We start from the raw sequence: 27297 nt of genomic DNA on the forward strand, positions 1-27297 counted from the left end.
ACCGATCTTCATGAAACTTCACATGAGAGTTCCTTGGTATAATATCCCCAGATATGTTTTTTTAATTTTTTCGATAGATATCTTTGATGACGTCATATCCGGCTGTTAGTTAAAGTTGAGGCCGCACTGTCACGCCCTCATTTTTCAACCAAATTGATTGACATTTTGGTCAAGCAATCTTCGACGAAGTCCGGACTATGGGATTGCATTTCAGCTTGGAAGCTTAACAATTAGTTAATTAGTTTGTTCATTAAAGTTGTCATTAAAATAGAATTTTCCGTTACAGATTTTTTATTTTTTAAAGATCGCATTGTGTTCTTCATCTTCTCCTGAATACAAAAATATATAAATAAGTCATGTTTACTCCACAAATGTGCTCAGAATGGAAGAAAATAGGTTCAGTAAGTACTACGGTCGCATGCTTCGCGGAGACGAGCCTGACCCGCCTCGGTCTTCGGGTTAGCCGAGACTATCTGAAGGTAGTCTCGGCGATGACTGTTTTGTTGTTGTTATTGATCTTTATATTTTGATAACGACTGTTTTTATATTGCTTCACGCGACTTGTTCAGATTTGTGGTGGTCTTAAAAGTGGTTTCACTTTGTAGCGATATTTTCTGTTCACAACGTCTGTAAACTTACCTCCATTATAAGACTCACTCCTTTTTAAAACCCAAAGTTCTCAGATGTTGGTAGTCTTAAAAGGGGGGTTATATCGACACACTCGAAAGCCATATCATGCACCAACTTACCCAAGGATTAGCGCCCTCTGCCATGAGCGCCGGGTAGGCCTCCATGAACCTCTTGCCCACCAGCTGGTAGGCACAGGGGTGACGCAGCTGATCGTTGTAGTGCTGGAAGTAGAAGGACGCTGCCACCTCCGCCATCTTGAAGCGGAAACGTCGATCCAGATGCTCCTGGCTGTGTAGTATCATCTCTTCCTCCGGACTGAAGGGCGGCAGGGGAACTTGGCTCGGATGTTGCCAGTAGCTCTCACCTGTAATGTTCAGTAGATATCAGTGCATTAAAACCTTATGACATGGGTATTTTGGTATATCTCAAAGCAAGTTCTTCACTTACTAATGCCGCGCTGTGCAGTATGACCTCCTCCTCGGGGATGAAGGCCGGGGACTTGGCTTGAGTGCAGCCATAACCTGTAAGGTTACTGTAGACATGAATGAGTTAAACGCCTTAGCTGTGACTTTGGCATTTTTGGAACACCGTGAGGGTGCATGGACATTGGAATTTTTGTTTGTTTGTTGCAGCAAGGCAATGGCTGTGCCACAGCAACAGATTTGTGGGTACTGTGCTCTTCTACACAACTCTACACTGACGTAGCAATTGCACACTTATTTACGAGATGTAACACCAAGTTAGCTTATAGCCTAGTTGGCCACATAGCAAGGCTCACCTACAGCACACAAAATAAAACACGCTAGAATGGTCATCCGAGTCCGGTTGAAAACCATTTCCACAAGCGAACTGTTCCTCTGATATATTGGAATTTACCTGCAACCTCTGCCGTTGTTGTTCAGTGGTGGTGTTGTTGGTGCTGCCGCTGTTGTTTATGGTGGGATTGGACGATCTGTGTGTGTGTGTCGGGGGGTGTCGAGCGTGGGCCCGGAGCATATAAATCAGTGTATGTCTTATCATTGTTGATGTGCTTGCGTGTCGGTGAATGCTGGTATCGTTCCTTCTCTAGAACTATGTATGTGCGTGTGTGGTACACGTTAGTTACATGCCACGTTCCCCTGCCGTATCAAAGTGTTACCTTTCTTTTATAAAATTCACGACAAAAACAGTTTAACATCTGCCAGAATCACACACACTGACACACACATACACACAACCCCCCCACACACACACACACACAAACAAACACACATACACTGCTTAATTCTCATTTTTAAGAGAAAATTAAAGAACAGAAAGAATTCATCAAAAAGTTTATTCTTACAAATACAATACAAAAATACAGGTTAAAAATGTGATGATACACATGCACAGAAGGCTGCAAAGATGAAATCAAAATAATTACGACAGTATTGCTGTGATTATACAGAAAGAAAACGATGAATAACTTTCCTAGTACATGTTAACTTGACAAAATTCTGTCACTTAAAAACACACAATTCTGAACAAAACAGAAAAAAAACTGGACAAAATACACAAATTGAATCAAAACAATAACCTATTGCCAGTACATTTGCCGTATTACAGCAAGAGTTTCTGTTGTGCAATTGAATACAACTAAACGAATGCGTAGGTAAAGGTATAACACTGACACACAAATCAGCTATGAGAAACTGGTCAATGACAATGTGAAGCGTTAAAGCCCCAGTATGTCTCAAATGGTTTACAAAACGATTTAAATCTTCTAATGAAAAAGGCAGTTCTAACCTCATGGAACACACTTGCAATAGCATTTAATAGCATTAAAGGAAACAGTTCGTTTGAATGGCTATTTTAGCTCGCGTAAACCACACACCAGATTTCGTGGTTTATCTAACCCCTGAGCCATCGTGAACCCGTGTGATCCACTTTCCCTTTTTTCACAATTTAGTCGTCAGTTTGTGATTTCAATGTGACAGGCTGTATCTGCAATAGCACGTTATTGTGTACCTCTGATTCTAAAACAAACGAACTTGTCGGCGGCGGCTGGCTTCAAAGAAAGCGAGCGCTATGCAGACAAATCGTCTGCTTTGAGACTCGACCTTTCGTGACCCTGCTTCCGGGCTATCTTTTTTAAACTTTCAAAACTTCGAATTGTACTGATCTTGTCTTGATGAAAAACGTAATCTGTTATGATTTAAGAATGTTTGTGTTACAAGCTGTCAATTCATTATTTAGATTTTAAAAGTTAGTTCCAGCGCCAAAACAAGGCGCCTGGTTGTAGATCAGAAGTTCCACGAAAATAAATTCTTTGAAAATGTCTCACTCTCGACGGAAAGCAGCCAGGATGTTCCCGTTCGGTGAGCGTTCAAGCGTTCAAATGGAAGGGTGTTTGAACTGTGTGTAAAAGCCTGACAGTATCTGTGATTGTTTACGGGAGGCTTACTGTGCCTTTAAGTCTCTCTGCGTCAGTGTAAACACAGTAGACAAAGCGATATCAGCCAGCGATTAAAAGAACGCGGGAGGAATTGAACACCAGGCAGAAAAAAGAAGGCAAGGACGTAAGGAACGAAGGAAGGTAAAGAAATATCAGTTCAAGTAAACACCATTGAATGAATAAGAAAGGAATGTCTTCTACTTCTTCTGCGTTCGTGGCCTGAAACTCCCACGTACACTCGTGGTTTTTTTGCACGAGTGGATTTTTACGTGTATGGCCGTTTTTACCCCGCCAGTTAGGCAGCTATACGCCGATTTCGGAGGAAGCATGCTGGGTATTTTCGTGTTTCTCAGATAACCCACCGAACTCTGACATGGATTCCGAGCGCGTGACGTCACACATTCCGCGGCAGCCATGTTGGGAAGCCGATGAACGTAAACACACGCTTCGCGCAGGCGATCAGTCAAAAATGGCTCCAGGCAAGCGTTGCTGTATGTTGCATTGCACGGTGTCGTCCCATAATTCTAAGGGAGAAAAGCTTGAACACGGAATACGGTTTTTCAGAATTCCGAAAGTTAAATCGCACGAAGGACCAAAAGTTGAAGATGTCACAAAGCGTAGAAGAAGAGCGTGGATTTCTGCTATCAGGCGAACAAACATCACTTTCGAGAGGAGTTCCTCAGCAATGCGCGTCTGCTCACAGCATTTTCACTCAGGTACGAACAGTTTTGCTTTTTTGTTCAATGACACTGTAACTATAATATTGTAATGTTGTTGTTTTCTCATGTAAAGTTGCTCAGATGTGCACACTGAACCACTCGTCACCTACTGACTTAGGTACTGATGTGCACAATGTGACAGACCAGATTGTCATGTCAGTGCAAGGAGTAACAACTGACACAGTGACAGTAAATAAATGCCTTTACTGAAGTGCAGTACAGGAATCAGTTTCAGACTATGTACAGAGAGGACTTCAGAAATTTGCAGACTTTCTAAATTGTAAATACTTTCATTATTCATTAGAATGAAATTAGATACAGATTTAATCTACATGTAGTTTATTTTCTGTTTTGCAGGTAAGCCATCATACGAGATGATGGAAACTGACCCCGACTGGGCACCTTCACTCCTTCTTGGACACAGCGAGATGAAGACCACCGACACAGGGCGTCATGGGCGACAGAAGAACAGAGCCGCAACAAAACAGCTGCTACAGGAGGCCACTGAAGCTGTCATGATAGACAACGGAGAAGCAGAAGGTGGTGACGTGCATGCAGAAGATGATAGTCATCATGAAGAGATGGAAGATGGGGAAAACACCAGGCTGAGAGAGGAGGTAACTCAGTTAGAACAGGAGCGAGACATGATGAGAGGAGAGATCAACAGACTGTTGGAAGAGAATAGAGAGCTCAAGAAAAAGTTAGCAAGCAGGGAGATCGTTGAAGAGTCGTTTCAAGGAGACAACGAGAAAGTACGTTTTTATACTGGTTTACCAAGTTATGCGACTCTTCTAGTTCTGCTGAACTATCTGTCCCCTCATCTCCCTCAGGGGCGCTTGCTGTCACCTTTCCAGCTTCTGATTGTGGTATTTATGCGTCTGCGCCTGAAACTGCCTGTGTTGCATATTGCGTACTTGTTTGGCATCCACAGAACTACGATAGCCAGTGGGTTCAAGGATACTCTTAGTGTTATGTACACGCAGATGACACCATTTGTACCATGGCCAGGACGCGAGTGTTTGCGGGCGTGTATGCCACATCAGTTTGTGGAGACGTTTGGGAACAAAGTGGCTGTGATCATTGACTGTTTTGAAATTTTTATTGAGAGACCATCAAATTTGTATACCAAAGCTGCTACTTTTTCAAACTACAAACACAACAACACAATCAAACATCTCATTGGCATTACACCTAACGGACAGATTTCTTTCATTTCCAAGGGTTGGGGGGGGGGAGGACAACGGATCGTCATATTACAGAGGAATGTGGCTTCCTGGACAAGTTATTGCCTGGTGACTTGGTTCTTGCGGACAGGGGGTTTGATATTAAAGAGAGTGTCGGTTTGATGTGTGCCGAGGTAAAAATACCAGCATTTACTCGGGGGAAGTGTCAGATGGAAGCAAGGTCTATAGAAGAAACAAGGAAACTTGCGCACTTGCGCATCCATGTCGAGCGAGTCATTGGAAACCTTGGGGGGAAATACAGTATAATAACAGATACCATTCCAATTGACATGTTGCTTCCATGTGAGGGAGAAGATGTGACATTCTTGGACAAGATTGTGTTTGTCTGTTGCGCCTTGACCAACATGAGCCCAAGTGTGGTAAATCCCTAGGGTGAACTCTGCAGAGCATGAGGCAGCTCCAGGCAATGCAGACAAGAATGTCACGTCGTATGTTTCACCTGGAAGTGACGTGTCAGTTAGAATTGAACTCGAAGGCAGTGTAGTGAATGTAGACAAAACCATAGTAGGCCTATATAAGATACAAGAGTCGGCGATACATCTGTGTTGCTACCTTTATTTTAAAGCAAAGCTTTGAAGTTGTTGACAAATCTCATGGTAAATTAATCTTACTGTGCGAGTCACTAATTATAAATTTGCATTTGTAAGCAAATGCAATTTGTAAACATTTATGTGTGTATGTGTGCCGGTGTGGGAGGGGGTGGGAGGGGGTGTGTGGATGTGTGTGTATGGTTGCTAGTTTTAGTATAGTATTATGGTGTCTATTGTTTTAGTGTTATTGATGTGATCTTTATCAGTACCAATACTTACGACGCTACTCTTTAAATTTACTAATGCTCTTTATCTACTTGTTGAGATAGGTCTTTTATTTGTGGGGGGATTTTAGTGCTGGATTCGTTTATCATTTTGTTCTTATCGGTTCATCTCTCACTCTTTTATATTGTCATGAGCTTGTGCAATACCTGATGTATTAGTGAAGTGTAAGATTTGCTAAGGTGCTCCGTGTGTGAAATCTATAGTTTTACTCATCTGTTTTAATGTGGCCTAGTTGATATGTGTATTCTTATGTAATGTGTATGTGTTGCGATCAGTTGTAGACAAATTTTCCGTACGGACATTAAAGTATATTGTATTGTATTGTAAAACGGATTGATGTAAATAATACTAAGAATGAAAATAAATTTTGAAAGCTGATTTTCTGTTCATGTTGAAGAACTCTTACTTGTGTGGATGTGTTGGTATCAGTGCAGCTGTGAATGACATTGTATATAGCTTTGTATGTGTGCATTTTCTTTTGAATGTTTTCATAACATGCCACTGGTAAAAGTGGTATTCAAATGAATTACAAAAAAATCTTTGTGAAAAAAATGCATGCTTATAACCTGAGCACTATTGGGGTTTCTTAAAAACACACTTTTTTCCCAATGAAGCCATAGGCAGGTTTTTATGAAAACAGACACAAACTGTACCACTTTCACACACACCACACACGCTGTTTAGAGAGGGGTTACAAATAGTCATAACAAGTTCAGTTTGGGGTCTTTTTGAAATCTGTTTGATGCATCTTGTCTGTGACCATTGTGGCAATGCACTCAAAGTCAAAAAAGTACAGAAAGGTGACAAATGAAGATTTTTCCTTCTTACAAGACAATGTGCGATTTTGCACATTTTGCCTCAGTCTTTATCTAGAGCCTGTCTAACCCACTTTGAAGCTGTTGGAGACTGCAGTAATGTTCCTTACATCAAGGCAGGGACCTATATTAGAAAATATAGGTCTATGCATCAAGGCGAGTGCACAATGGTGCATTTCTAACCCCCCTCCCCCCTAATGTTCACTTTAATATCAATCAATCAATAGATATTCAGTCACAGTTTAACTAACTCATTCACCCTGATCACTCACTCATCCTGTTCTATTGTAGTTGTGCTAAGTTTGGTTTGCAGACTTTATTCTTTTTCCCAAATTTCTGTCCTCATGGCATCAAGTGGTTTTGTTTATAAATACCCCCCTCCCCCCTCCACACACACTTCATACAGATGTGGTATAATTGACGAGAACGGCGGAATCAAAAGTGCACAAAGACGGAGAGAGTGACGCTAAGGCGGAAGCTTCCCAAAATGGCGGACGCGTTCTGTTAGGGTTAGAAACGTGACGTCATCGCTCGGAGGAAAGTGGATCACACGGGTTCACGATGGCTCAGGGGTTAGATAAACCACGAAAACAGGTGTGTGGTTTACGCGAGCTAAATAGCCATTCAAACGAACTGTGTCATTTAATGCTATTAAATGCTATTGCAAGTGTGTTCGATAAGGTTAGAACTGCTGTTTTCATGAGAAGATTTAAATCGTTCTGTAAACCATTTGAGACATACTGGGGCTTTAAGCATCGTGTCAGCCATCATCATCTGTCCGGCCTTTTGTTTGCGGTAGGAGCACTTGTCACATTCCACAAAATTAACATCCTGGCTGCTTTCTGTACAGAGCTGGAATTTTTTCGCTGAAATGATTTCACTTGTTGACCTTTAAAGGCACCATCCGCGTCCTGTAAACAATCCGTTTCTGATCACAGACACCACCTGGCGTTTACATACATTATAAACATCCTTTCGTTCGAACGCTAACCGCTAGAGAACATCCTAGCTGCTCTCGAGTAGAGTGCGAACATTTCCAGCTGAAGAATTTATTTCGCGTCCAGCATCAGAGGCAATATTAACCCGCGTCAGTTATGGTGCTAGATCGAATTTTTTAAATATAAACTATGATAATAAACTGACAGCTGGCTAGACAAGCATTGGTAAAAATAAAAAAAATAAAAAACAAAGTCAGCACAATTCGAAGTTTTGAAAGTTGGGAGCCCGGATGTAGGTCAAGCGAGGTAGGTGTGTGTTTTGACTGGTGTGTGTAAGATGCAGGTCTTTTCACTTGATGATGTTGAAGTTGGCTACCGAAACCATGCCACTTTTCCCTTGTTGAGATGCCAGTCGACTGAGATTTCCGAGCATTTTACACACAAGCGCAAGTACAATAATTGGGAGCAGAACATGCTAAACTTGCCATCTTAGCACAAATACGAGTCCCGTCCAAGCAGTCCTTCAAGATGATGTCATTGGTGCTAACTGCACAGGATGCAACCCGAGATTGTGTTAACATTTGCTGCCATAATGGAATTCAAAACGGCGGCTTTGAAATACTATTTTTTGTTTGTTTAACATGAGTGTTTGGTGTTTGGTGTGTGTGCGTGTGTGTGTGTGTGTGTGTGTGTGTGTGTGTGTGTGTGTGTGTGTGTGTGTGTGTGTGTGTGTGTGTGTGTGTGTGTGTGTTTCAGATAGCTATGGGTCTAATCACAAAGTGTACAAGAATAAAATGTATTTGTTCTTATACAAAAGACAAGCACGAAGCCGTCAGACTTATACAGAAATACAGGATATACAATGATACAGCACATCAGCCCTGTTATTCCTTCCCCTTTGCATATATCTTCACCCAGGTTACAACAAATGATGATTGACGTGCACAGAAGACTACTCCTGTTCCTCCTCCTCTTCCTCTGGTGCCTCCGCCTCCAATGGGTCGTAACCGTTCTTACCAAGGGCCTTCTGCTTGTGTCGTGTGTGACGCACCTTCTGCGACAGCGACTTGACGAACTTGCTCTGCAAGAACAGAGCCAGGACATAGATGAGAAGGAGAGAAAGGACAACTTTTTGTACCACTTTCACACACAGCGGAATACGATGAGAGACTGACTAACTGAGTGTGGACAGAATATTGACAGCAATGCTCTCTCTCTCTCTCTCTCTCTCTCTCTCTCTCTCTCTCTCTCTCTCTCTCTCTCTCTCTCTCTCTCTCTCTCTAATGTTCATCATGCATTGCAACCAATGACTATACTAGATGTTTACTCCTCAGCTACATCATCTTAAACAAACCGGAACACGTGACATAGATGGGCTTGATGCAAAAATTATAAAAATGGCAGCTCCAATAATCACAGATACATTGACTTTCATTTATAACTTATGTATCGACCAATGCTGTTTTCCTAGTAAATTCAAACAGGCTAAAGTGATTCCTCTTTTTAAATCGGGAGATACTACAAATCCTTCAAATTACAGACCAATATCAATTCTATCAATCCTTTCAAAGCCTCTTGAAAAACATATCAATAAGCATATTCTTTTGCACTTTGAGAACAACAAATTGATACATGATAAGCAATCAGGTTTTAGGCAAAAACACTCATGTCAAACAGCGCTGATCAGCTTAGTTGACCAATGGCTAAACAACATTAATAATAACCAGTTCTGTGCTGCTCTATTTTTTGACTTTGCTAAAGCTTTTGACCTAATTGACCATAAACTACTTATCAAAAAGCTTGAGATGTATGGATTGACAACTGATTCTGTTAACATTTTAACATCTTTCCTGTCAGACAGACAGCAAAGTACTTATCTGAATCAATCATACTCTTGTAAACAAACAGTAAGGTTTGGAGTTCCACAAGGTTCTATTCTTGGTCCTTTACTATTTTCTATCTATATTAATGACCTACCATTATTTGTTAAATGTATGTGTGAACTATTTGCAGATGATACTACAATTCATTCTAGTCACAAAGATCTAAGTGAACTAGCAAGAGTCCCCCAAGAAAACATTGATCGATTGCTGGAATGGTCAGAACTAAACCATATGTCACTGAACCCAAATAAAACTAAATGCATGCTTCTAACCACTAGACAAAAACGACAAAATCTATCAAAATTTCCTAAATTACAAATACAAAATCAAGATGTAACTGAAGTTGATAACCATAAAGTCTTGGGAATAACCATTGATAATAATCTGTCTTGGTCAAAATATTTAGATACACTTTGTAAAAAATACTTCTAAAAAAATATATCAGTTATCAAAAATTAAACACCTTCTAGACCTACGCACACGGACACTGTTTTTTCAGGCATATATTCAATCAACTATTGATTATGCGTCCACAGTGTGGGACTCTGCATTTGAAACACTTGTGCTCTTTACATAGACGAGCTGTTAAATTAATTCTGTTAAAAAATGCATCTCTCTCTACATCTGAGTATAAAAAATTAAAGATTCTTCCTATCAAATTAAGATTTACCTATAACAAAGGTGCAATGATGCATAGAATTATGTCAGGGAATGCACCTACATTCATTGCCTCAAATTTCAAACTAAATAATTCAAGAAAACTAAACAAATTAACTATCCCAACCCCTAGAATTGACCTTTACATATCAAGTCTTTCTTATTCTGGCGCCTTATTGTGGAACTCCATTCCTGATTTAATTAAAAATGCAATTCAGTGAAACTTCCTTCAAGGAACTCTACATGCTGTTTCTCTTGAAAACAAGTAAATAACTCTGTGATAATATTCATCATTGTTTGATTTTCATAATGCATTTTGAAATGTCTTAAATTTTTTGACATGTTCATTATATAAATTGTATGGTAATTAACTTAACTTTTATTTCTTCTTGTTATTAATCGAGTTACCCTCAATGGGCGAGGGCCGGATGAAAAAAAGCATGTACACATTGCTTATTCTGTTACCCTCGATAAATGAATAAAGTTCAAAGTTCAAAGTTCTCTCTCTCACACACACACACACACACACACACACACACACACACACACACACACACACACACACACACGCGCGCCCACGCACACGCACACACACACGCACGCACGCACGCACGCACACACACGCACATACACACACATACACACGCGCGCACACACACATACACACACGCACGCACGCACCCCCGCACATACACCCGCACACACACACACAGACACACACACACATGCACAAAACCAGAAGTAAGCGCTATTAAAAAAAAATAATAATCAAAAGAAAAACAGCAAAATCAAGAAGATTCTACTATTATTAGGCTTATTTAGTACAGGCTTTTTTCAACCAACCACATTCGTTTCGTGCCATATAAGGAAGTGCTACATCACCAATGTTGCGTACACGTCATTTCGCGCGGTTGGCGGTGAAACGAAGTTCACACCAAAAACACAAACGACTTTCGTTGATTTGGGCGATTCTACGAATCTACTTTCGTTAACTTTGTAATTATGTTTTGGTTATTTCTTTATGGAAACCTTTAATTTATTGTATATAGGTTACCTGATGGTTCTTTTAACTGTTCATATCTTCCTACTTTAAGGTCTGGAGAGGACGCTCAAGTCGATCTTTTACTGGATTTCTGTAGCATACATTTGCCTGGTTGCGCTTGGGAAAATCAAAGATGGCGGCTTGGAGCGGATTGCCGCTTCACGACTTTAGAGTTCTATTTCTTCCCTAATATAAATAGAATACTTATATTTATAGGGCAGACCTTAATTTGGGAACTGTCTCATTTTGAACAGTTATAAATTGTATGAGTAGAGCTTCGGGTTGCAAATTAATTGCACATAACACACATCGCACATCGCGCTTCATCTGCGAACAGAACTTCTCTGCTGGTGTCAGTCTAAACCGCGACACTTTTTAACACGCACTGTTGAGTTTCGTTGTGCGCGCGCATCCCACCGGGCAAGATAAAATGAGGTGGCGAAGAGAAAGTGGTGGGCTTTGTTCTTCTCTCTAAATCTAGCTAGTAACGACGTCTTTCCCTCGAAATCTGCAACCGTAATCAATCCTTGCGAAAAGGACAGTTTACTTCAACCTAGTCCTCGTCTTCTTCCATAATTATATATATCCTTAGCGTTTGTCTTTCACTGGAAAATCTATGTTGCCTTTTGCTTGCCATAACTGAGGTCTGCGCGCGTAAGATCTGAATTCAATTTTTTTTAAATTTTAATGTGTACATTGATATAATGCTTAACTCGATTCGTCCACCTTCTAGAAATAGAAGACAAATGGTCAATGTCTTAGACTTACCCATGGCCTGCGCCCGGAACAGTAAGAATCAATCCAGGGATAGTGACTGAAGACTCTGTAGCCTATTTGCTGGTACAGGGTGCTGCTTTTCAGGTCAGGATACTTTTTCAGGTAGAAGTTGGCCGCCTCGCGCACCATACATTTCCAGATTCGGGGGAGGATCTCTTCCCTGCTGTCCAGAACTGTCCGGACCTCTGGGCTGAACCGTGGCACAGGAATGCTCTCGGCGTCCACGTACCATCCCGTCATGTCTGCACAAGAGAGGTGGTTATTGTATACTGTGGACGCGAATAGCAAAGGGTTATTCTTAACTCTCATCTGTTTATTCCTTGAATGAAATTAACTACTAAGCATATTTATCTGAATTTGCACAAAACTTCTTGCGAGTGTACGTGTGGGCCGGGCGAACAAAAGCAAGAAAGGAATTAAAAAGAAAGAAGAAACGACTTGTTGATTAGCTCTGAATTTCACAGTTCGGATGGTGTGGATAAGAGCTACCATAAATGCATTAATTAGAAGCAGCTAACCGCCATTACATAAAAGACCTCGGTCATTCTGCCATAAGTGCAGATGGCTGATACCACCTAAACACGCATACACTTGTGTATCTCATCAAAAGCCGTGAGGGCGTAAAACTGGAATCATAATAACCCACATCTGGTCCTTAAGAGGCGAAATATTTAGCCTGTAGGACATGAAGCATTCTCTCTTTCTTCTAGTGTTCTCGAGCATGTGTCAGTATCGACTCAGTCGTCGGCTTCCCGATCCTCTCCGTTCGTATGTGTGCACTGTACGTTCTGTCGATCTCATTATTCGAGGTATGTTTTGTTGATAACTGACCCTATGCCGGCTCCCGTTCACTTCGTATCAGTTCAAAAAGCAAACTCAAGCATCATTCATTTCAAGTGGGACCGACATTATGTTGGCAGTCCAGCTCCGAAATGCATTGACCAATCGCCGAAAGGCGCTGACGTCACTTCATAAAAGAATGTCCCTACCCAGAATTCCCAACGGAGTTTCAACATTTTGTTCGGAACGACGACGAGCTGTGGGCGGTTTATTATATAAACGGAAGCAAAAGGTGAAAAACGAGCGTCGACAGAACCAATACGATACGATACAAAATTGTAGATCGTATACCTGTGCAGCTACGAATATCAGTAGGTTTGTTTGTTTGTTTGTTTGCTTAACGCCCAGCCGACCACGAAGGGCCATATCAGGGCGGTGCTGCTTTGACATTTAACGTGCGCCACACACAAGACAGAAGTCGCAGCAACAGGCTTCGTGTCTCACCCAGTCACATTATTCTGACACCGGACCTAGCACTAACCCCATAATGCCAGACGCCAGGCGGAGCAGCCACTAGATTGCCAATTTTAAAGTCTTAGGTATGATCCGGCCGGGGTTCGAACCCACGACCTCCCGATCACGGGGCGGACGCCTTACCACTAGGCCAACCGTGCCGGTATATATCAATAGGTGAGTCGTGAGTAAGTACGAGTACTTCTAGCGTGGAATGTGCACAACATGAGTCATCAATCTCATTATCTGAGCAGAGAGAAAGGTAGCATTGCTTCAAGTTTTTGGGGAACATGGATAGGAAACCAATTCAAACCGGTCGAGAAAATTCATGTAGATAGTCCGATCCGTAACATCGGTAATGCGCATTAAAACTCACGTCAGCGTTTGTTTGCTTGACGTTTTTGTTTGTTTGTTTGTTCGTTCGTTCGTCACTGTTGTGTGTGTGTGTGTGTGTGTGTGTGTGTGTGTGTGTGTGTGTGTGTGTTTGTTACATTTATTCAAGTTTTGACTAAATGTGTTAACATAGAGGGGGAATCGAGACGAGGGTCGTGGTGTATGTGTGCGTGTGTGCGTGTGTGTGTGTGTGTGTGTGTGTGTGTGTGTGTGTGTGTGTGTGTGTGTGTGTGTGTGTGTGTGTGTGTCTGTCTGTCTGTCTGTCTGTCTGTCTGTCTGTGCGTGTGTGTGTGTAGAGCGATTCAGACCAAACTACTGGACCGATCTTTATGAAATTTGACATGAGAGTTCCTGGGAATAATATCCCCGGACGTTTTTTTCTTTTTTTCGATAAATACTTTTGATGACGTCATATTCGGCTTTTTGTAAATGTTGAGCCGGCACTGTCACACTCTCATTTTTCAATCAAATTGATTGAAATGTTTGTAAAGCAATCTTCGACGAAGGCCGGACTTCGGTATTGCATTTCAGCTTGGTGGCTTAAAAATTAATTAATGACTTTGGTCATTAAAAATCTGAAAATTGTAATAAATGTTTTGTATGTAAAACGATCCAAATTTACGTTCATCTTATTCTACATCATTTCCTGATTCCAAAAACATATAAATATGTTATATTTGGATTAAAAACAAGCTCTGAAAATTAAAAATATAAAAATTATAATCAAAATTAAATTTCCGAAATCGATTTAAAAACAATTTCATCTTATTCCTTGTCGGTTCCTGATTCCAAAAACATATAGATATGATATGTTTGGATCAAAAACACGCTCAGAAAGTTAAAACGAAGAGAGGTACAGAAAAGCGTGCTATGCAGCACAGCGAAACCACTACCGCGCTGAACAGGCTCGTCAGTTTCACTCCGTTATGCACAAGCGGCGGACTACGGTCATTGTGAAAAAAATGCAGTGCGTTCAGTTTCATTCTGTGAGTTCCACAGCTTGACTAAATGTAGTAATTTCGCTTTACGCGACTTGTTTTGTTTATTTTGTTGTTATGTTGTTGTTTTGTTGGTTTTGTGTGTGGGTTTTGTGTGTGGGGTAGTTGGTCGTTTTTAACCTAAGCGTTTGAAACATGGTCAGCAGTAGGGTCTTGTGGTGTTAGAGGATTACCTGAATTTCCACAGACAAACTCCTACAAGCATCGTCCCATAATAATGGAGGAACTTCCATCGGGTTTAGTGGGCAGGTAACGACCACTGTCGCAAAGACCCTCCAGCGCATCAAAATGTCGGCACAACTTGAAAAGGACCGAATGAAAATGCTAAACAAGCTAAGAAGGGTTAAGAAAGAAAATCAAAGAAAGAAAAAAGTCAGAAGAAACAGAAAAGGAAGGGTTCTGACACAGCTTACAGAAGACAAATATGTCATGAATTACTACGGAGAACTGATTTATATAAAGCTGAACTTATTACAATGAATGCTACGGAAAACAGAAACATAACAAAAATTATCACAAAACTTATAAAAGCACTCACTAGAAGGTCGTCCTCAATATCATCAGACATTTCTGCCCAGAGAGAAATCGCTGAATCATGGTCAAAAGATGTTTGTGACAAGGATGCGTGGCATTTGTGTTTGTGGAAGTGGCAGAGAAGTGTAGGATTGTGAGAATGTACTGTACAAGGTGCTGTCCGTGCGTGCGTGTATGTGTGTGTGTGTGAGTGTGTGAGTGTGTGTGTGTGTTTTCGTAGCCATGGTTCAGTTGAAGAAGGCAGTGATACTCATTTGAGACCATAACTATTTAAACTACTAAAAGGGCGGGCGTTGTTTTATAATCAATGCAGACACACAGCCCTGTCACTAATTGATATTTCAGTTTTTGTAGTAGATGCACGAGAACAAGCTGATGATAATCGTCTCTCAGCAACGACGCCGAAGTGTAAACCTGCGAGTCCTGAGAGCGGCTGCCGATCCTCACCATGTTTATGTTGATTTGTATCAAAACGACAACCGCTCTCTGCATCTCTGGAGCTTTCTGGAGCCTTTTACCGAAGACAGCAGGAGTTTTTGTTAATTCTCGCCAACGAAAAGGGTTTCAGACTCTAGAAGCTGCCGCCGCTACCACTTTTACTGGTGATGATGGTGTTCTGACGCCGATGAGACAGACAGTAGTCTCTTAACCCGCGTCGCTACCATTGGTGGCTGTGATGATGGTGTTCTGACGCCGATGAGACAGACAGTAGTCTCTGAACCCGCGTCGCTAGCATTGGTGGCCGTGATGATGGTGTACTGACGCCGATTAGACAGGCAGTAGCCTCTTAACCCGCGTCGCTACCATTGGTGGCTGTGATGATGGTGTTCTGACGCCGATGAGACAGACAGTAGTCTCTGAACCCGCGTCGCTACCATTGGTGGCTGTGATGATGGTGTTCTGACGCCGACGCGATGTCGCCGCGGGAGGACGCTGCGCTGTCTAGCTGTGATCGATACAGACGCTTCCTCAGTCTTACTCGCCGCATTCTGTCCCTCGCCTGTTGCTGGTAGCGGCTGTAGTGTTCGGGGCCCTTGGCTTTCAGATTCTGGCGGTAGCGGCGCGAGGACTCAGCCGACTTGCTGCTGCCACCGGGGGGTGAGCCTGGCAGCGCCCATGTCACTGAAAGAAACCACACAGCCAGGTCCGTTAGTGCCCCATGCACCTTTGTGTGCTTTCAATGCAGGATGGCTGAATATTTGTAATGAGGACAAAACGAAGGAGAAGGAGAAGGAGAAGGAGGAGAAGAACAAGAAGAACAAGAAGAACAAGAAGAAGAGGAGGAGAAGGAGGAGCGGACAACGAAAAAGAAGAACAACAGCAACAATAACAATAACAAAAGAAGAAGAAGACCAGCAGCAACAACAGCAGCAGCTACAGAAAAGTTAAAAAAGAAAATCATCAAGAGTTTTGACCACGAGCAAATCTGGTAATAACTATTGGTATTAAAAGCGTTGACATTTTGCGTTATACTGTGAGTTCCGCTCTTTCGTTTCGCTGCTTGCGTTCGTCCTCCTTTACGCCCGCTCGTGTGTGTGTGTGTTAGTGTGTGTGTGTGTGTGTGTGTGTGTGTGTGTGTGTGTGTGTGTGTGTGTGTGTGTATGTGCGTGCGTGCGAGTGTGTGTGTGTGTGATCATTACAATGATAAAGTTAACTGTAGCGCTGCAGTGAGACTCATTGGAACGAACCGCATGATCCACAGACACACGCTTTATTACAAGCTTTTACAGTGAACGACATCTCTTGGTAGTAAATAATTTACAAAAATTTCATACAGATTATTTATTCCTTTATGTGTTCACATCAGTCTCACGGGGCGGGGGGGGGGGGGGTGTCTTCCGGAACCCACGACCCCCACCCCCCCCTCCCCCCCTCTCAATCCAGCCCTGCATGTTACGATTGCGAACACATTCTGGCGCTACATTAATTTAACGGCCTACACACAGTAGCTCTTTACGCAGTAAAAAATACCACATTGGTTTAACGAGCATTATATGGCGCTACGAAAATGACAACTCTTTACAGCCACAAACAACACTTCTTCACAAACCAACGACTTTTATGGACCTTTTTCATGGATGGCGCACCACTGACTGGCAGTCGTAACCATTCCGCTCACAGTTTTGATTAATGGTAATGCCTTTAAAACCCCATTGCAAAACAGTCTCTCTATATCTCATATTTCCCAGCTGTTTCTCTATACCTCTTCTTGCTGGGAAATCTTTCTATACCTCTTCTTGTTGAGCAGCCTCTCTATATTGTTTTCTTGCTGAGCAGTCTCTATATACCTCTTCTTGCTGAGCTGTCTCTCTATAACTCTTCTTACATAGCACTCTCTCTACAACTCTTCCTGCTGAGCACACTCTCTTCAACTCTTTTCGCTGAGCAGTCTCTCTACAACTCTTCCTGCTGAGCAGTCTCTCTTCAACTCTGGTTGCTGAGCAGTCTCTCTACAACTCTTCTTGCTGAGCAGTCTCTACAACTCTTCCTGCTGAGCAGTCTCTCTTCAACTCTGTTTGCTGAGCACTCTCTCTACAAGTGTTCTTGCTGAGCAGTCTCTACAACTTTTCCTACTGAGCACTCTCTCTTCAACTCTGTTTGCTGAACAGTCTCTCTACAACTCTTCTTGCTGAGCAGTCTATACAACTCTTCCTGCTGAGCACTCTCTCTTCAACTCTGTTTGCTGAGCAGTCTCTCTACAACTCTTCTAGCTGAGCAGTCTTTACAACTCTTCCTGCTGAGCAGTCTCTATATACCTCTTCTTGCTGAGCTGTCTCTCTATACCTCTTCTTACATAGCACTCTCTCTACAACTCTTCCTGCTGAGCACTCTCTCTTCAACTCTTTTTGCTGAGCACTCTCTCTACAAGTCTTCTTGCTGGGCAGTCTCTCTACAAGTCTTCTTGCTGAGCACTCTCTCTACAAGTATTCTTGCTGAGCACTCTCTACAACTCTTCCTGCTGAGCACTCTCTCTTCAACTCTTTTTGCTGAGCACTCTCTCTACAAGTCTTCTTGCTGAGCAGTCTCTCTACAAGTCTTCTTGCTGAGCACTCTCTCTACAAGTCTTCTTGCTGAGCACTCTCTACAACTCTTCCTGCTGAGCACTCTCTCTGCAAGTCTTCTTGCTGAGCAGACTCTCTTCAAGTGTTCTTGCTGAGCAGTCTCTACAACTCTTCCTGCTGAGCACTCTCTCTGCAAGTCTTCTTGCTGAGCAGTCTCTCTACAAGTCTTCTTGCTGAGCACTCTCTACAAGTCTTCTTGCTGAGCACTCTCTCTACATAACTCTTCTTGCAAGGTGTATCATCTCTGTATCTTTTCTTGCTCAGCTGTCTCCGTGTATCTGTTCATGCCCAGCAGTCTCCGTCTGTTCCTTTTCCTCATCGTGGCTGGTGTGACGAAAGTAGCCAGCCTGTGTGAGCAGTGCGGGCTGGTTTCTGATGATGTCCTCAATCCTCTGCCTGTCCTGCTTCCTCTTCTCGCGCAGCCTCTTCATGCACTCTCGCTGCTTCCTCTTCATGGTCAGGTAGCGCTCCGGGTTCGTCATCTGGATGTGACGTCGGTACTGCACGTAGCGAGACTCTTCGGGGAGGGAGGAGAAAGATGACGTGGGTCTACCGGAAGTACGCCATCCCTTGCGTCTGAAGAAACTGTGACCGAGCATGGCTGAAATGAGAGTGAAACGGGGGTTATACTTCAAGTGCTTGTTTTCCGTGAGATATCTTGGACAAAATCCGGTCTGCATATGTTCTGAAGACAAAAGGTGATGGATAGTTACGAATACACGACACCCGTTCAACACACACCACTTATCAATTCTCTTCACCTGAATGAAAACGAGGAGACTTGTTAACGATAACTACAACGACTTAATGTCTCCTCAGATCAGTACAAGACGACGTCCAATAACGATATTGAGTTCGGTCACTTACTTATGGCCCTGTCACACGACCGTTTTAAAGCCTGCGTATGCCGACGTATGGGACATTTGAATAAGTACGCTGGCGTACGTCGAATACGTTATGGGTACTTTATGGGTACGTTTTGTATACGTTAAGAGGACGCTGAAGCACGCTGGCAATACGTCGTAGTACGCTGAGCACGCAGCAAAGTTTTGTGCATGCACAAAACTTTGCTGCGTGCTCAGCGTACTACGACGTATGCCAGCGTGCTTCAGCGTCCTCTTAACGTATCCAAAACGTACCCATAAAGTACCCATAACGTATTCGACGTACGCCAGCGTACTTATTCAAATGTCCCATACGTCGGCATACGCAGGCTTTAAAACGGTCGTGTGACAGGGCCATCAGGTTTGTATTTGAAACAGTAACTGCAAGGTAGTTGCTACGCTGTGCGCGTTGTAGCTGCCGTTTATACGCGTGTAGCTGTTTAACTGTCGTTTCTACGCGCGTTGTTGTCGTTTATACGCGTGTATATGTGACATGTCGTATATTCGCGTGTTGCTGTAGTTTATACGCGTGTAGCTGTCGTTTATAGGAGTTTAGCTGTTGTTTGTAGGCGTGTAACTGTCGTTTAGGTTAAAAGCGCAATTTCCGTGTGAGACTGGCTTTTGTCCTTTCTCTTTACGCGCTTCATCAGTATTTGAAGCGGAATATCGCATCATGCCCAAAGGATGTAAAGCCTTCGTGGAATATTATCGTTAAATGATTCGTTGTTCCTACTGCATTTTTGTAGAAATTTGTGCACAGCCAAGGTACTGTCTAACCTAGTTTAAGCAAATATAAACGTTGTTTTCCGCATGATGCATTGCTAAAATACAGACAATATTAACGACGTATTGTGTTTTCTCCCAAAGCACTTAAAGACGCAGACCCGATATAGACAGAGAATACAAGCGAAAATTGCAACATACAGACAAAGGAACCTAAGACAAAGCAAGCACTGTTGACATCGGACGTCGTCAAATAAGTTGTATTGGAATATTCTCTGCGACAAAACTTCAAAGGCCACTGCGGGTATTTTTTTTCACTTGCCTTTATCAAAGAATAACTTTGCATGAAAGATCAGGATTTCAATTGTAGTGTACGCGGAGAGAGAGAGAGAGAGAGAGAGAGAGAGAGAGAGAGAGAGAGAGAGAGAGAGAGAGAGAGAGAGAGAGAGAGAGAGAGAGAGAGAGAGAGAGAGAGAGAGAGAGAGAGAGAGAGAGAGTCACACAGGCAAACACAGACACACACACGTATGCGTATTTTTTGTATGAATTTCATTCACTACATCAATGCTGCTACAAACGGAATTTTTTGCAAAGACTTTTGAGTGAGAACTTGCTTCGAGTCTCCACAAAGTGAATTTACGAGTAACATCACAGCGTACATAAAGCAAGTAAAGTGAGCTCATCTATCTGCCAAATGTACATGCTATACTTCATAACAAGCTGCACAATGTCGTCCAATACTTTTGGATTGCCCTGATCTGGCGTGCGTGCGTGCGTGTGTGTCAGAAAAAAATGAACAAGGACAGACAGAGAAATTCTGAGGATTGCTCTACACACACAAACACACACACACACACACACACACACACACACACACACACACACACAAACACACGCCAGTTTCAAAACGAAACGTCCATACGAATTTTTTTATTCAGACACAAAATCTCAATCAGTCAATGATACGAACATTCTCTTCAGTACCTGGTAGACCCATAGATTCTGTCACCCCGTGCTAAAAAGAAATACTCGGAACGGATCAGATGGGGAAAAAAACTTAGATCCATTATGCACAGTAGGAGTAGAGCTTGAGAATTGAAGCAAGCGGAAAAAAGACTAGATAGGGACGCAAGCCTGTGTCCGAATCTTTGAATTTAGCAGAGGCCAATCAGTCTCGTTACTGTATGTTCTACTGTTATGTCGTTTGTACAAAATAAAAATTAAAGGAAGTATCTAAACGTGCAAAAGATAAAAACAAATAAACAAGCAACAAAACAGAAAACAATAAAACTACAAAACCACACAGCGAAAAAAGTACACGTACATGAATAATACCGCGAATGAGAAAAAATAGAATGTACACTAAAAAAGCACTGGTCAACAACTGTGTAACTACTGAACCCATCTCCAAACTCTGATAAGCAGAATGGCCAACACCCAAGATCTAGATGATAAAAGTCAATATTGAACTGTAGCGTTAAGTCCAACAGCCTTGCACATTGTTAAAGGAGAGGGAGGTGTAGATGGTTGATTAGCATAAAACAAGCTGAAGCCATCTCTATTTACACAATTTAAACAAGGCGTACATTTCAGTAAACCAAAAATCAAACATCTGAAAGGACAAAAGCAATTAACACGGTAACACCCCTCCAAACACACACACACACCGTTCTCGCAACTTGTGATTTTACGATTTTTCATTTTCAAGAATCCTAAGTCTCCGCGTTATATGTTTCATGTGGTGAAAATATTTAATTGGTCCCCTCTGCTCAATGCAAGTGCATGGCAACAAACCATCACTCACTAACTTTGATATTTCATGCATCATGAGCTATATACAGGTTTTAGCAACCACGTTTTCTAAGGGCCAAGTAATACCTGCGCAGAGTGAGCAGCATAGACGACGCACTGCAGATTATTGATGCCGCGGTAGGGATTATGACGAGTATTTGGCCTGTTTTCTTTTCATGTAGTGGGCTGTAATAATCTGCAGTGCGTCGTCTGTCCTGCTGAAATCACATAAGTGAGCGCCGGTGTAGGAGGCAAAAAAGACTTCCAGGAAAAAAACACTGGGAGTGTATTTTTCCTAGGAAAGAAACACTGCAATCTCGGAAGTGGAGTGTTATTTTCCTAGGAAAATTACACTGGCGCCAGGAATATAACACTGCCACTACGGCGGCAAATAAGACTACCAGGAAAAAAACACTGCGTGAACTGTGTTCATTTTGTTCAGAGTGCACGAAGGCAGTGAGCCGAACTCAGTGCCCGTGTTGTTCCCCGGACTTGAAAAAAGAGTTGTTTCGGACTGTTGCAACTTGGTTCATTTCTGCACGATGGGTCGTCCAAAGGATAGCTCTGCCGAAGTGTCCAAAGAGAGGTTGGCTGACATATCTAAATTCCTGTCTGACGGCATATTTCCCGAAGGATGCAAAGACCGAGGAGTACGAGCAAATTGGAGACGGATGTGTTCTTCGTATGTGCTGCAAGATGGAACTTTGTTCAAGCGTCAAAAGCGCGACGGATCATGTACGTACCTGTATAAAACACTATCGTAAATGTCAGTTGCATTTTATTTCTAATTTTATAATGCTCTCTGAGGTTTGGGTTTTGCACCACCCTCGTCAAAAATGACGGTTGACCTGAAAAAAAAGAGATCAAACCCAAATCGCGCCTCACTAAATATACGGCAAACATTTCGTCAGGCACTTGCGCGTGCGAAATGATGTTTACTGTGTCGCCGTGCCATCCTCCCCATGGACTCAGAGTGGCATCGACATCACATCAATGCCAGAATCTCCAGGTGGTTTCAGCAGTATCGTTGTTGCTGTGGACTATTTTACGAAATGGGTGGAAGCCAAGCCCCTGCCATCAAAGTCGGCAAAAGACACTGCAAGGTTCCTTTATGAACTGATCTGTCGTCACGGGTGTCCCAAGATTCAGATTAATGACCAGGGAAGAGAATTTGTGAATCAAACGTCTGCTGAGCTTCACAGGCTGAGTGGAGTGAAACAAAATATAACAAGCGTCTATCATCCACAGGCCAATGGCCTTGTTGAGAGAAACAACCGAACAATCCAGTCTTCGCTGCTGAAAACTCTGCGTGATGAAGAAGATTGGGTTGATGCTTTACCAGGTGTGTTGTTTGCCTTCAGAACGAGCGCACAGAAAAGCACACTGTACACCCCTTTCTTTTTGCGGTATGGTCGACAAGCCCGACTACCGATTGGGGACGAAATTGACCCCATCTGCTCATCCAGCACCGATGGCAACGACGTTAATGTCAGCGTCTTCGAAGGTTGTGAAGACACGTCTTGTCCTGAAGATATCAAGCAAAGGCTGGACAGTATCAGGCAGCTGTCCACTGTCGTGAAAGACACAGTTTCAGAGAACATCACTCAGGCGCAAGACAGACAGAAACGTGACTACGAAAAGCGCCACGACCAAAAGCGAATGTTTGTTGTGGATGAGCAGGTACTTCTGTGGAATCTGCGTCGCGCGGATAGGAAAGGGGGGGGTGTAATGAAGGCTCCGTGGCAAGGTCCCTATATGGTACATGCTGTCAATCAAAATCAGACTTACATTTTGAAAACCCATAACGGCACAATCTTAAAGCAAACAGCACATGGCGTTAATCTAAAGCCGTACAAAGCTGCAAACGACTGCGGTCCACAAACTTCAATGAATACTGGTGCCAGTGTTCCGCAGAGTTCATCGACTGACGACGCCAACATTTTCGACACTTCCTGCAGTGCCAGTGCTAGTGTTCCCAAGAGTTCATTGTCTGATGACGTCAACATCAATCAGCAGTTGATGCAAGACGGGAAAGGTGAATTGTGCTCAAGCAAGAGAAAGCGACAGAACAGAGCCGAACCTGTTGTTTATGACTCTTCCAAACGGGTAAAACCTGACCGTTCATCAGAACCACAAATTGTTGGGGTTGACCCTGCGCCTCCAAAGCAGTTTACCCCAACGAACTCCACATGGAGAAGACTGAAATGCAAGACTCTGGGGTTAGCCGCACCTAAAAGAATGCCCTTCAGACCGAAAACGAAAGTGGGTGCTCCGCGTCAAACAGAAACAATTATTGGTGACGGGAATTGTTTTTTCAGAGCGTTAAGCCTGAAGGTCGCAGGGTCTCAAGATTTTCATGAAAAGATCCGACGCGCAGTTGTAGAAACCATCAAACACAACGAAGACGTTTTGGGCCGTTATATTGGTATGGACACAGAAGAATACCTCAGATCGACAAAGATGGCAGCAAATGGTATCTGGGCTACAGAAACAGAGATCATGGCAGCTGCCATGTACCTGAACACCACGATCAGCGTGTATACTCAAAGTGGAGATGAGAGAAGGTGGCTCGATCACAACCCCCATGACAGAGCTGAAACCCAAGAGAACATTTATTTGGTGAACCTCTGTGCGCACTTCGAAAGGGTTGTTTCATGCGAGTGTTAAACGTGTTCTTAAAGAATTTTAAACATTATTTTTTGCAAGTGCACTTTTAAACTAAAGCAGTCTTTTTTTCCTGGGGTAGTGTTAATTTCCTGGGCGTAGTCATTTTTACCTGGGTGAAGGAGTGTAATCTTCCTAGGAAAATAACACTCCCAGTGATATTTTACTGGGGAAAAAACACTGTTGTAGTGTTTATTTCCTGCAGTGTTATTCTCCGACTACACCGGGCCTAACCCACACATCCAATGTGGGCGCCATGTCTTTTCACTGTGATGCGGGAGTCACACATACACGACGCGTGGCCCGCGCATTAAAAATAAATGAAAAATGGAAAATAAGATCAGTGCGTCGTTATGCGCCCAACTTTTGTCGCGGTTTGGTCACATATACCCGCCATGTCTTTTTACTGTGATGCGGGAGTCACACATACACGACGCACGGCCCGCGCATTAAATATTAATTAAAAATGGAAAATAAGATCATTGCGTCGTTGTGCGCCCAACCTTTGTCGCGGTTTTTGGTACAGTGCAACCAACGTTTAAAGACACCCCCCCCCCCCCCCCCCCCCCAATTTAAGACTTCCTCCATTTTAAGACCTCAGTTTAAGCTTTGTTTTTAAGATTTTTTGTTCAAATCCTCTGTAGATTTACTCCCATTTTAGACTCTCTCCTTTTTAAGACCTAATTATCTCAGATTTTTTTTAGATCGTAGAAGGGGGGTTCCACTGTTTAAGCTAGCGAGTTGACAACGAATACACAGCGTGTCCTCCGGGTGTGTCTGTCGTTGGTCTAGCGCGCTCTGCGCGTGTCTGGCGTCCTTCTGGCGTGTACATTCATGCGTCGAGCTCCGCGCACATCTAAAAAAATCCCAACGCACAAAACGAATAACAACGAATGCATAGCGTTGGTCCAGCGCGCTCGACGAACGAGTAACGAATACTGACGCACACCCAGCGAACGACAACACACTGGCCAAAATTGTGACTTTTTTTAGTGCGCTGGCCGTGCGTCGTGTATGTGTGACTCCCGCATTTGGGTTAAAATAGACACATGAAGGGCTGACTTAAAAAATGAATTCTTCTAGTCTGAGCCAGTATTCAAGTATTTGTTTTTCTGTTTCCTGTTATAGTCTTTTGTTTCTTTCACAATCTTCGTGGTAACTTACACTTCGAATAAAACTGAATGGGAAAGCGAATACTACAGCTATCTCAAACTTGAGGCATGAAGTTTGTATTCGTAGTGCTTTCTTTGGAGCTACAGTCTCTCCGTCGTCTACCAAATTGTTGACAGGGAATGTTTAACATAACATCCCCATGCAACTTCTGTTGCATTGCTGAATTGAGGGCTCTTTGCGTCTGGTCCAAGAGATATTGTTCCGAATCTTTGTGCCGTCGAGCACAATGCTTATTTTGTTTGTTTGTTTGCTTAACGCCCAGCCGACCACGAAGGGCCATATCAGGGCGGTGCTGCTTTGAGATATAACGTGCGCCACACACAAGACAGAAGTCGCAGCACAGGCTTCATGTCTCACCCAGTCACATTATTCTGACACCGGACCAACCAGTCCTAGCACTAACCCCATAATACCAGACGCCAGGCGGAGCAGCCACTAGATTGCCAATTTTAAAGTCTTAGGTATGACCCGGCCGGGGTTCGAACCCACGACATCCCGATCACGGGGCGGACGCCTTACCACTAGGCCAACCGTGCCGGTCACAATGCTTATCTTCGCTTGGTATTGACATCAAAGTGCTAAAGAAGCCTAACGTCTCCTTCCAGAGATATTGATCAGAATGTTCGCCTGATGAGCTATTTTAACTTCTCCGCCGTCAATACTGAGCACAACGCCTGTCATGGCCATGCATCGTAACTTCTCTAATGCCGAAGAAGCTTTATTTCTGGTCCTCTAGCCATTGTTCAGAATCTTCGTTGGCGGAGATGGTTTAAACTTCTTAGCCATCGAGATCTAGCACGAGGCTTATCTTGGCCTCACATCAAAACTTTTATAACGCCGAAGAATATTTATGTCTGGTCTTCTTCACCGTCGACATCGAGCACCATGTTCGTCTTGGCCTGACGTCGCCGTTCGTTCCTCCTTCTCTGGCGGTCCCTGGCCTTCTCCTGCGCTCGCCGGTAGCGCTCCGGGTCCTGGCGCAAGCGTTCTCTGTACAGTCGGTCCGACTCCCTGCGGTTCCGCTGCGCACACTGAAAGCTCGCCTCTTCGAAGACAGCCCGGCTCGCTTGAGTGGTTTCTCTGGCTTGTCTATGAATGGTTCCACCGGGTCCACTGTCTATCTCAGTCTTCAAGCCCTCCTGATGCATGACGGGGGACACTGTGCTGACCTCAGTCTTCAAGCCCTCCTGATGCATGACGGGGGACACTGTGCTGACCTCAGTCTTCAAGCCCTCCTGATGCATGACGGGGGACACTGTGCTGACCTCAGTCTTCAAGCCCTCCTGATGCATGACGGGGGACACTGTGCTGACCTCGCTCGTCCTGTCTCCTGGTGGTTTGACGGAGATGATGGTGGCCAGTATTTGCTTCTGACCCTTGCCCTCCCCCTGCTGGGCGTCACAAGGACTGATGGCCTTTCCGGAGATCGTGCCTTTTGCCACTGTCACATCGCCATCTCTTTTCCTCGCCACCATCCAGTCCCCCTGTTGCAACACAGCAGGGATTCCGTCGAGCTGCTGCCGTGTGGACTGCAGGTATTCCAGTTCCGTGACAGATCGTGTGATGTCTTCTTGTTCGGACGGGGCGCCGCTGGCCAGAGCTTCCGTCGCCTCTCTTTGTGTGGTGGCCTGTCGCTTTTGTTGTAACCGCTCATGTTGTCTCCGGTAGCGTTCTCGCATACGCTCCAGCTCACGTTGGTAGCGGACCGGGTCCTGTCGCATCCGCTCTCGATAACGTCGGTCATTCTCCTTGCGGTTGACGGGCCGCCGCGTCCTCGTCTCGCTGGTTTCCTTCTTCTCAGGCTGCCCCTCTGCAACGGAAAACAATGAAGCTAGATAAGCGTCCA

The 27297-nt window shown here is 43.5% G+C and overlaps 2 protein-coding genes across 3 annotated transcripts in view; one reads left to right on the forward strand and one right to left on the reverse strand.

Annotated features, from left to right (window-relative positions):
- Window positions 1–3441: 3441 nt before the first annotated feature.
- LOC138981679 (uncharacterized) lies at window positions 3442–5689 on the forward strand. The gene is made up of 2 exons (XM_070354680.1): window positions 3442–3762; window positions 4123–5689. Exons 1-2 carry the CDS (start codon window positions 3516–3518, stop codon window positions 5109–5111), a joined length of 1236 nt encoding a protein of 411 aa, XP_070210781.1. The 5' UTR covers window positions 3442–3515; the 3' UTR covers window positions 5112–5689.
- A 16852-nt stretch (window positions 5690–22541) lies between these two features.
- LOC138981680 (SAFB-like transcription modulator) overlaps window positions 22542–27297 on the reverse strand; it is a 114048-nt gene continuing 109292 nt past the window's right edge. For both annotated transcript variants that reach the window (XM_070354682.1, XM_070354681.1), the window contains exon 4: window positions 22542–27261. In XM_070354682.1, the coding sequence (XP_070210783.1) occupies window positions 26300–27261 (962 nt within the window). In that variant the 3' untranslated portion in view covers window positions 22542–26299. The remainder of the gene's footprint in view (window positions 27262–27297) is intronic.

This window comes from Littorina saxatilis, linkage group LG12, assembly GCF_037325665.1.
Source record: "Littorina saxatilis isolate snail1 linkage group LG12, US_GU_Lsax_2.0, whole genome shotgun sequence".
NCBI classification, from domain to species: Eukaryota; Metazoa; Mollusca; class Gastropoda; order Littorinimorpha; family Littorinidae; genus Littorina; species Littorina saxatilis.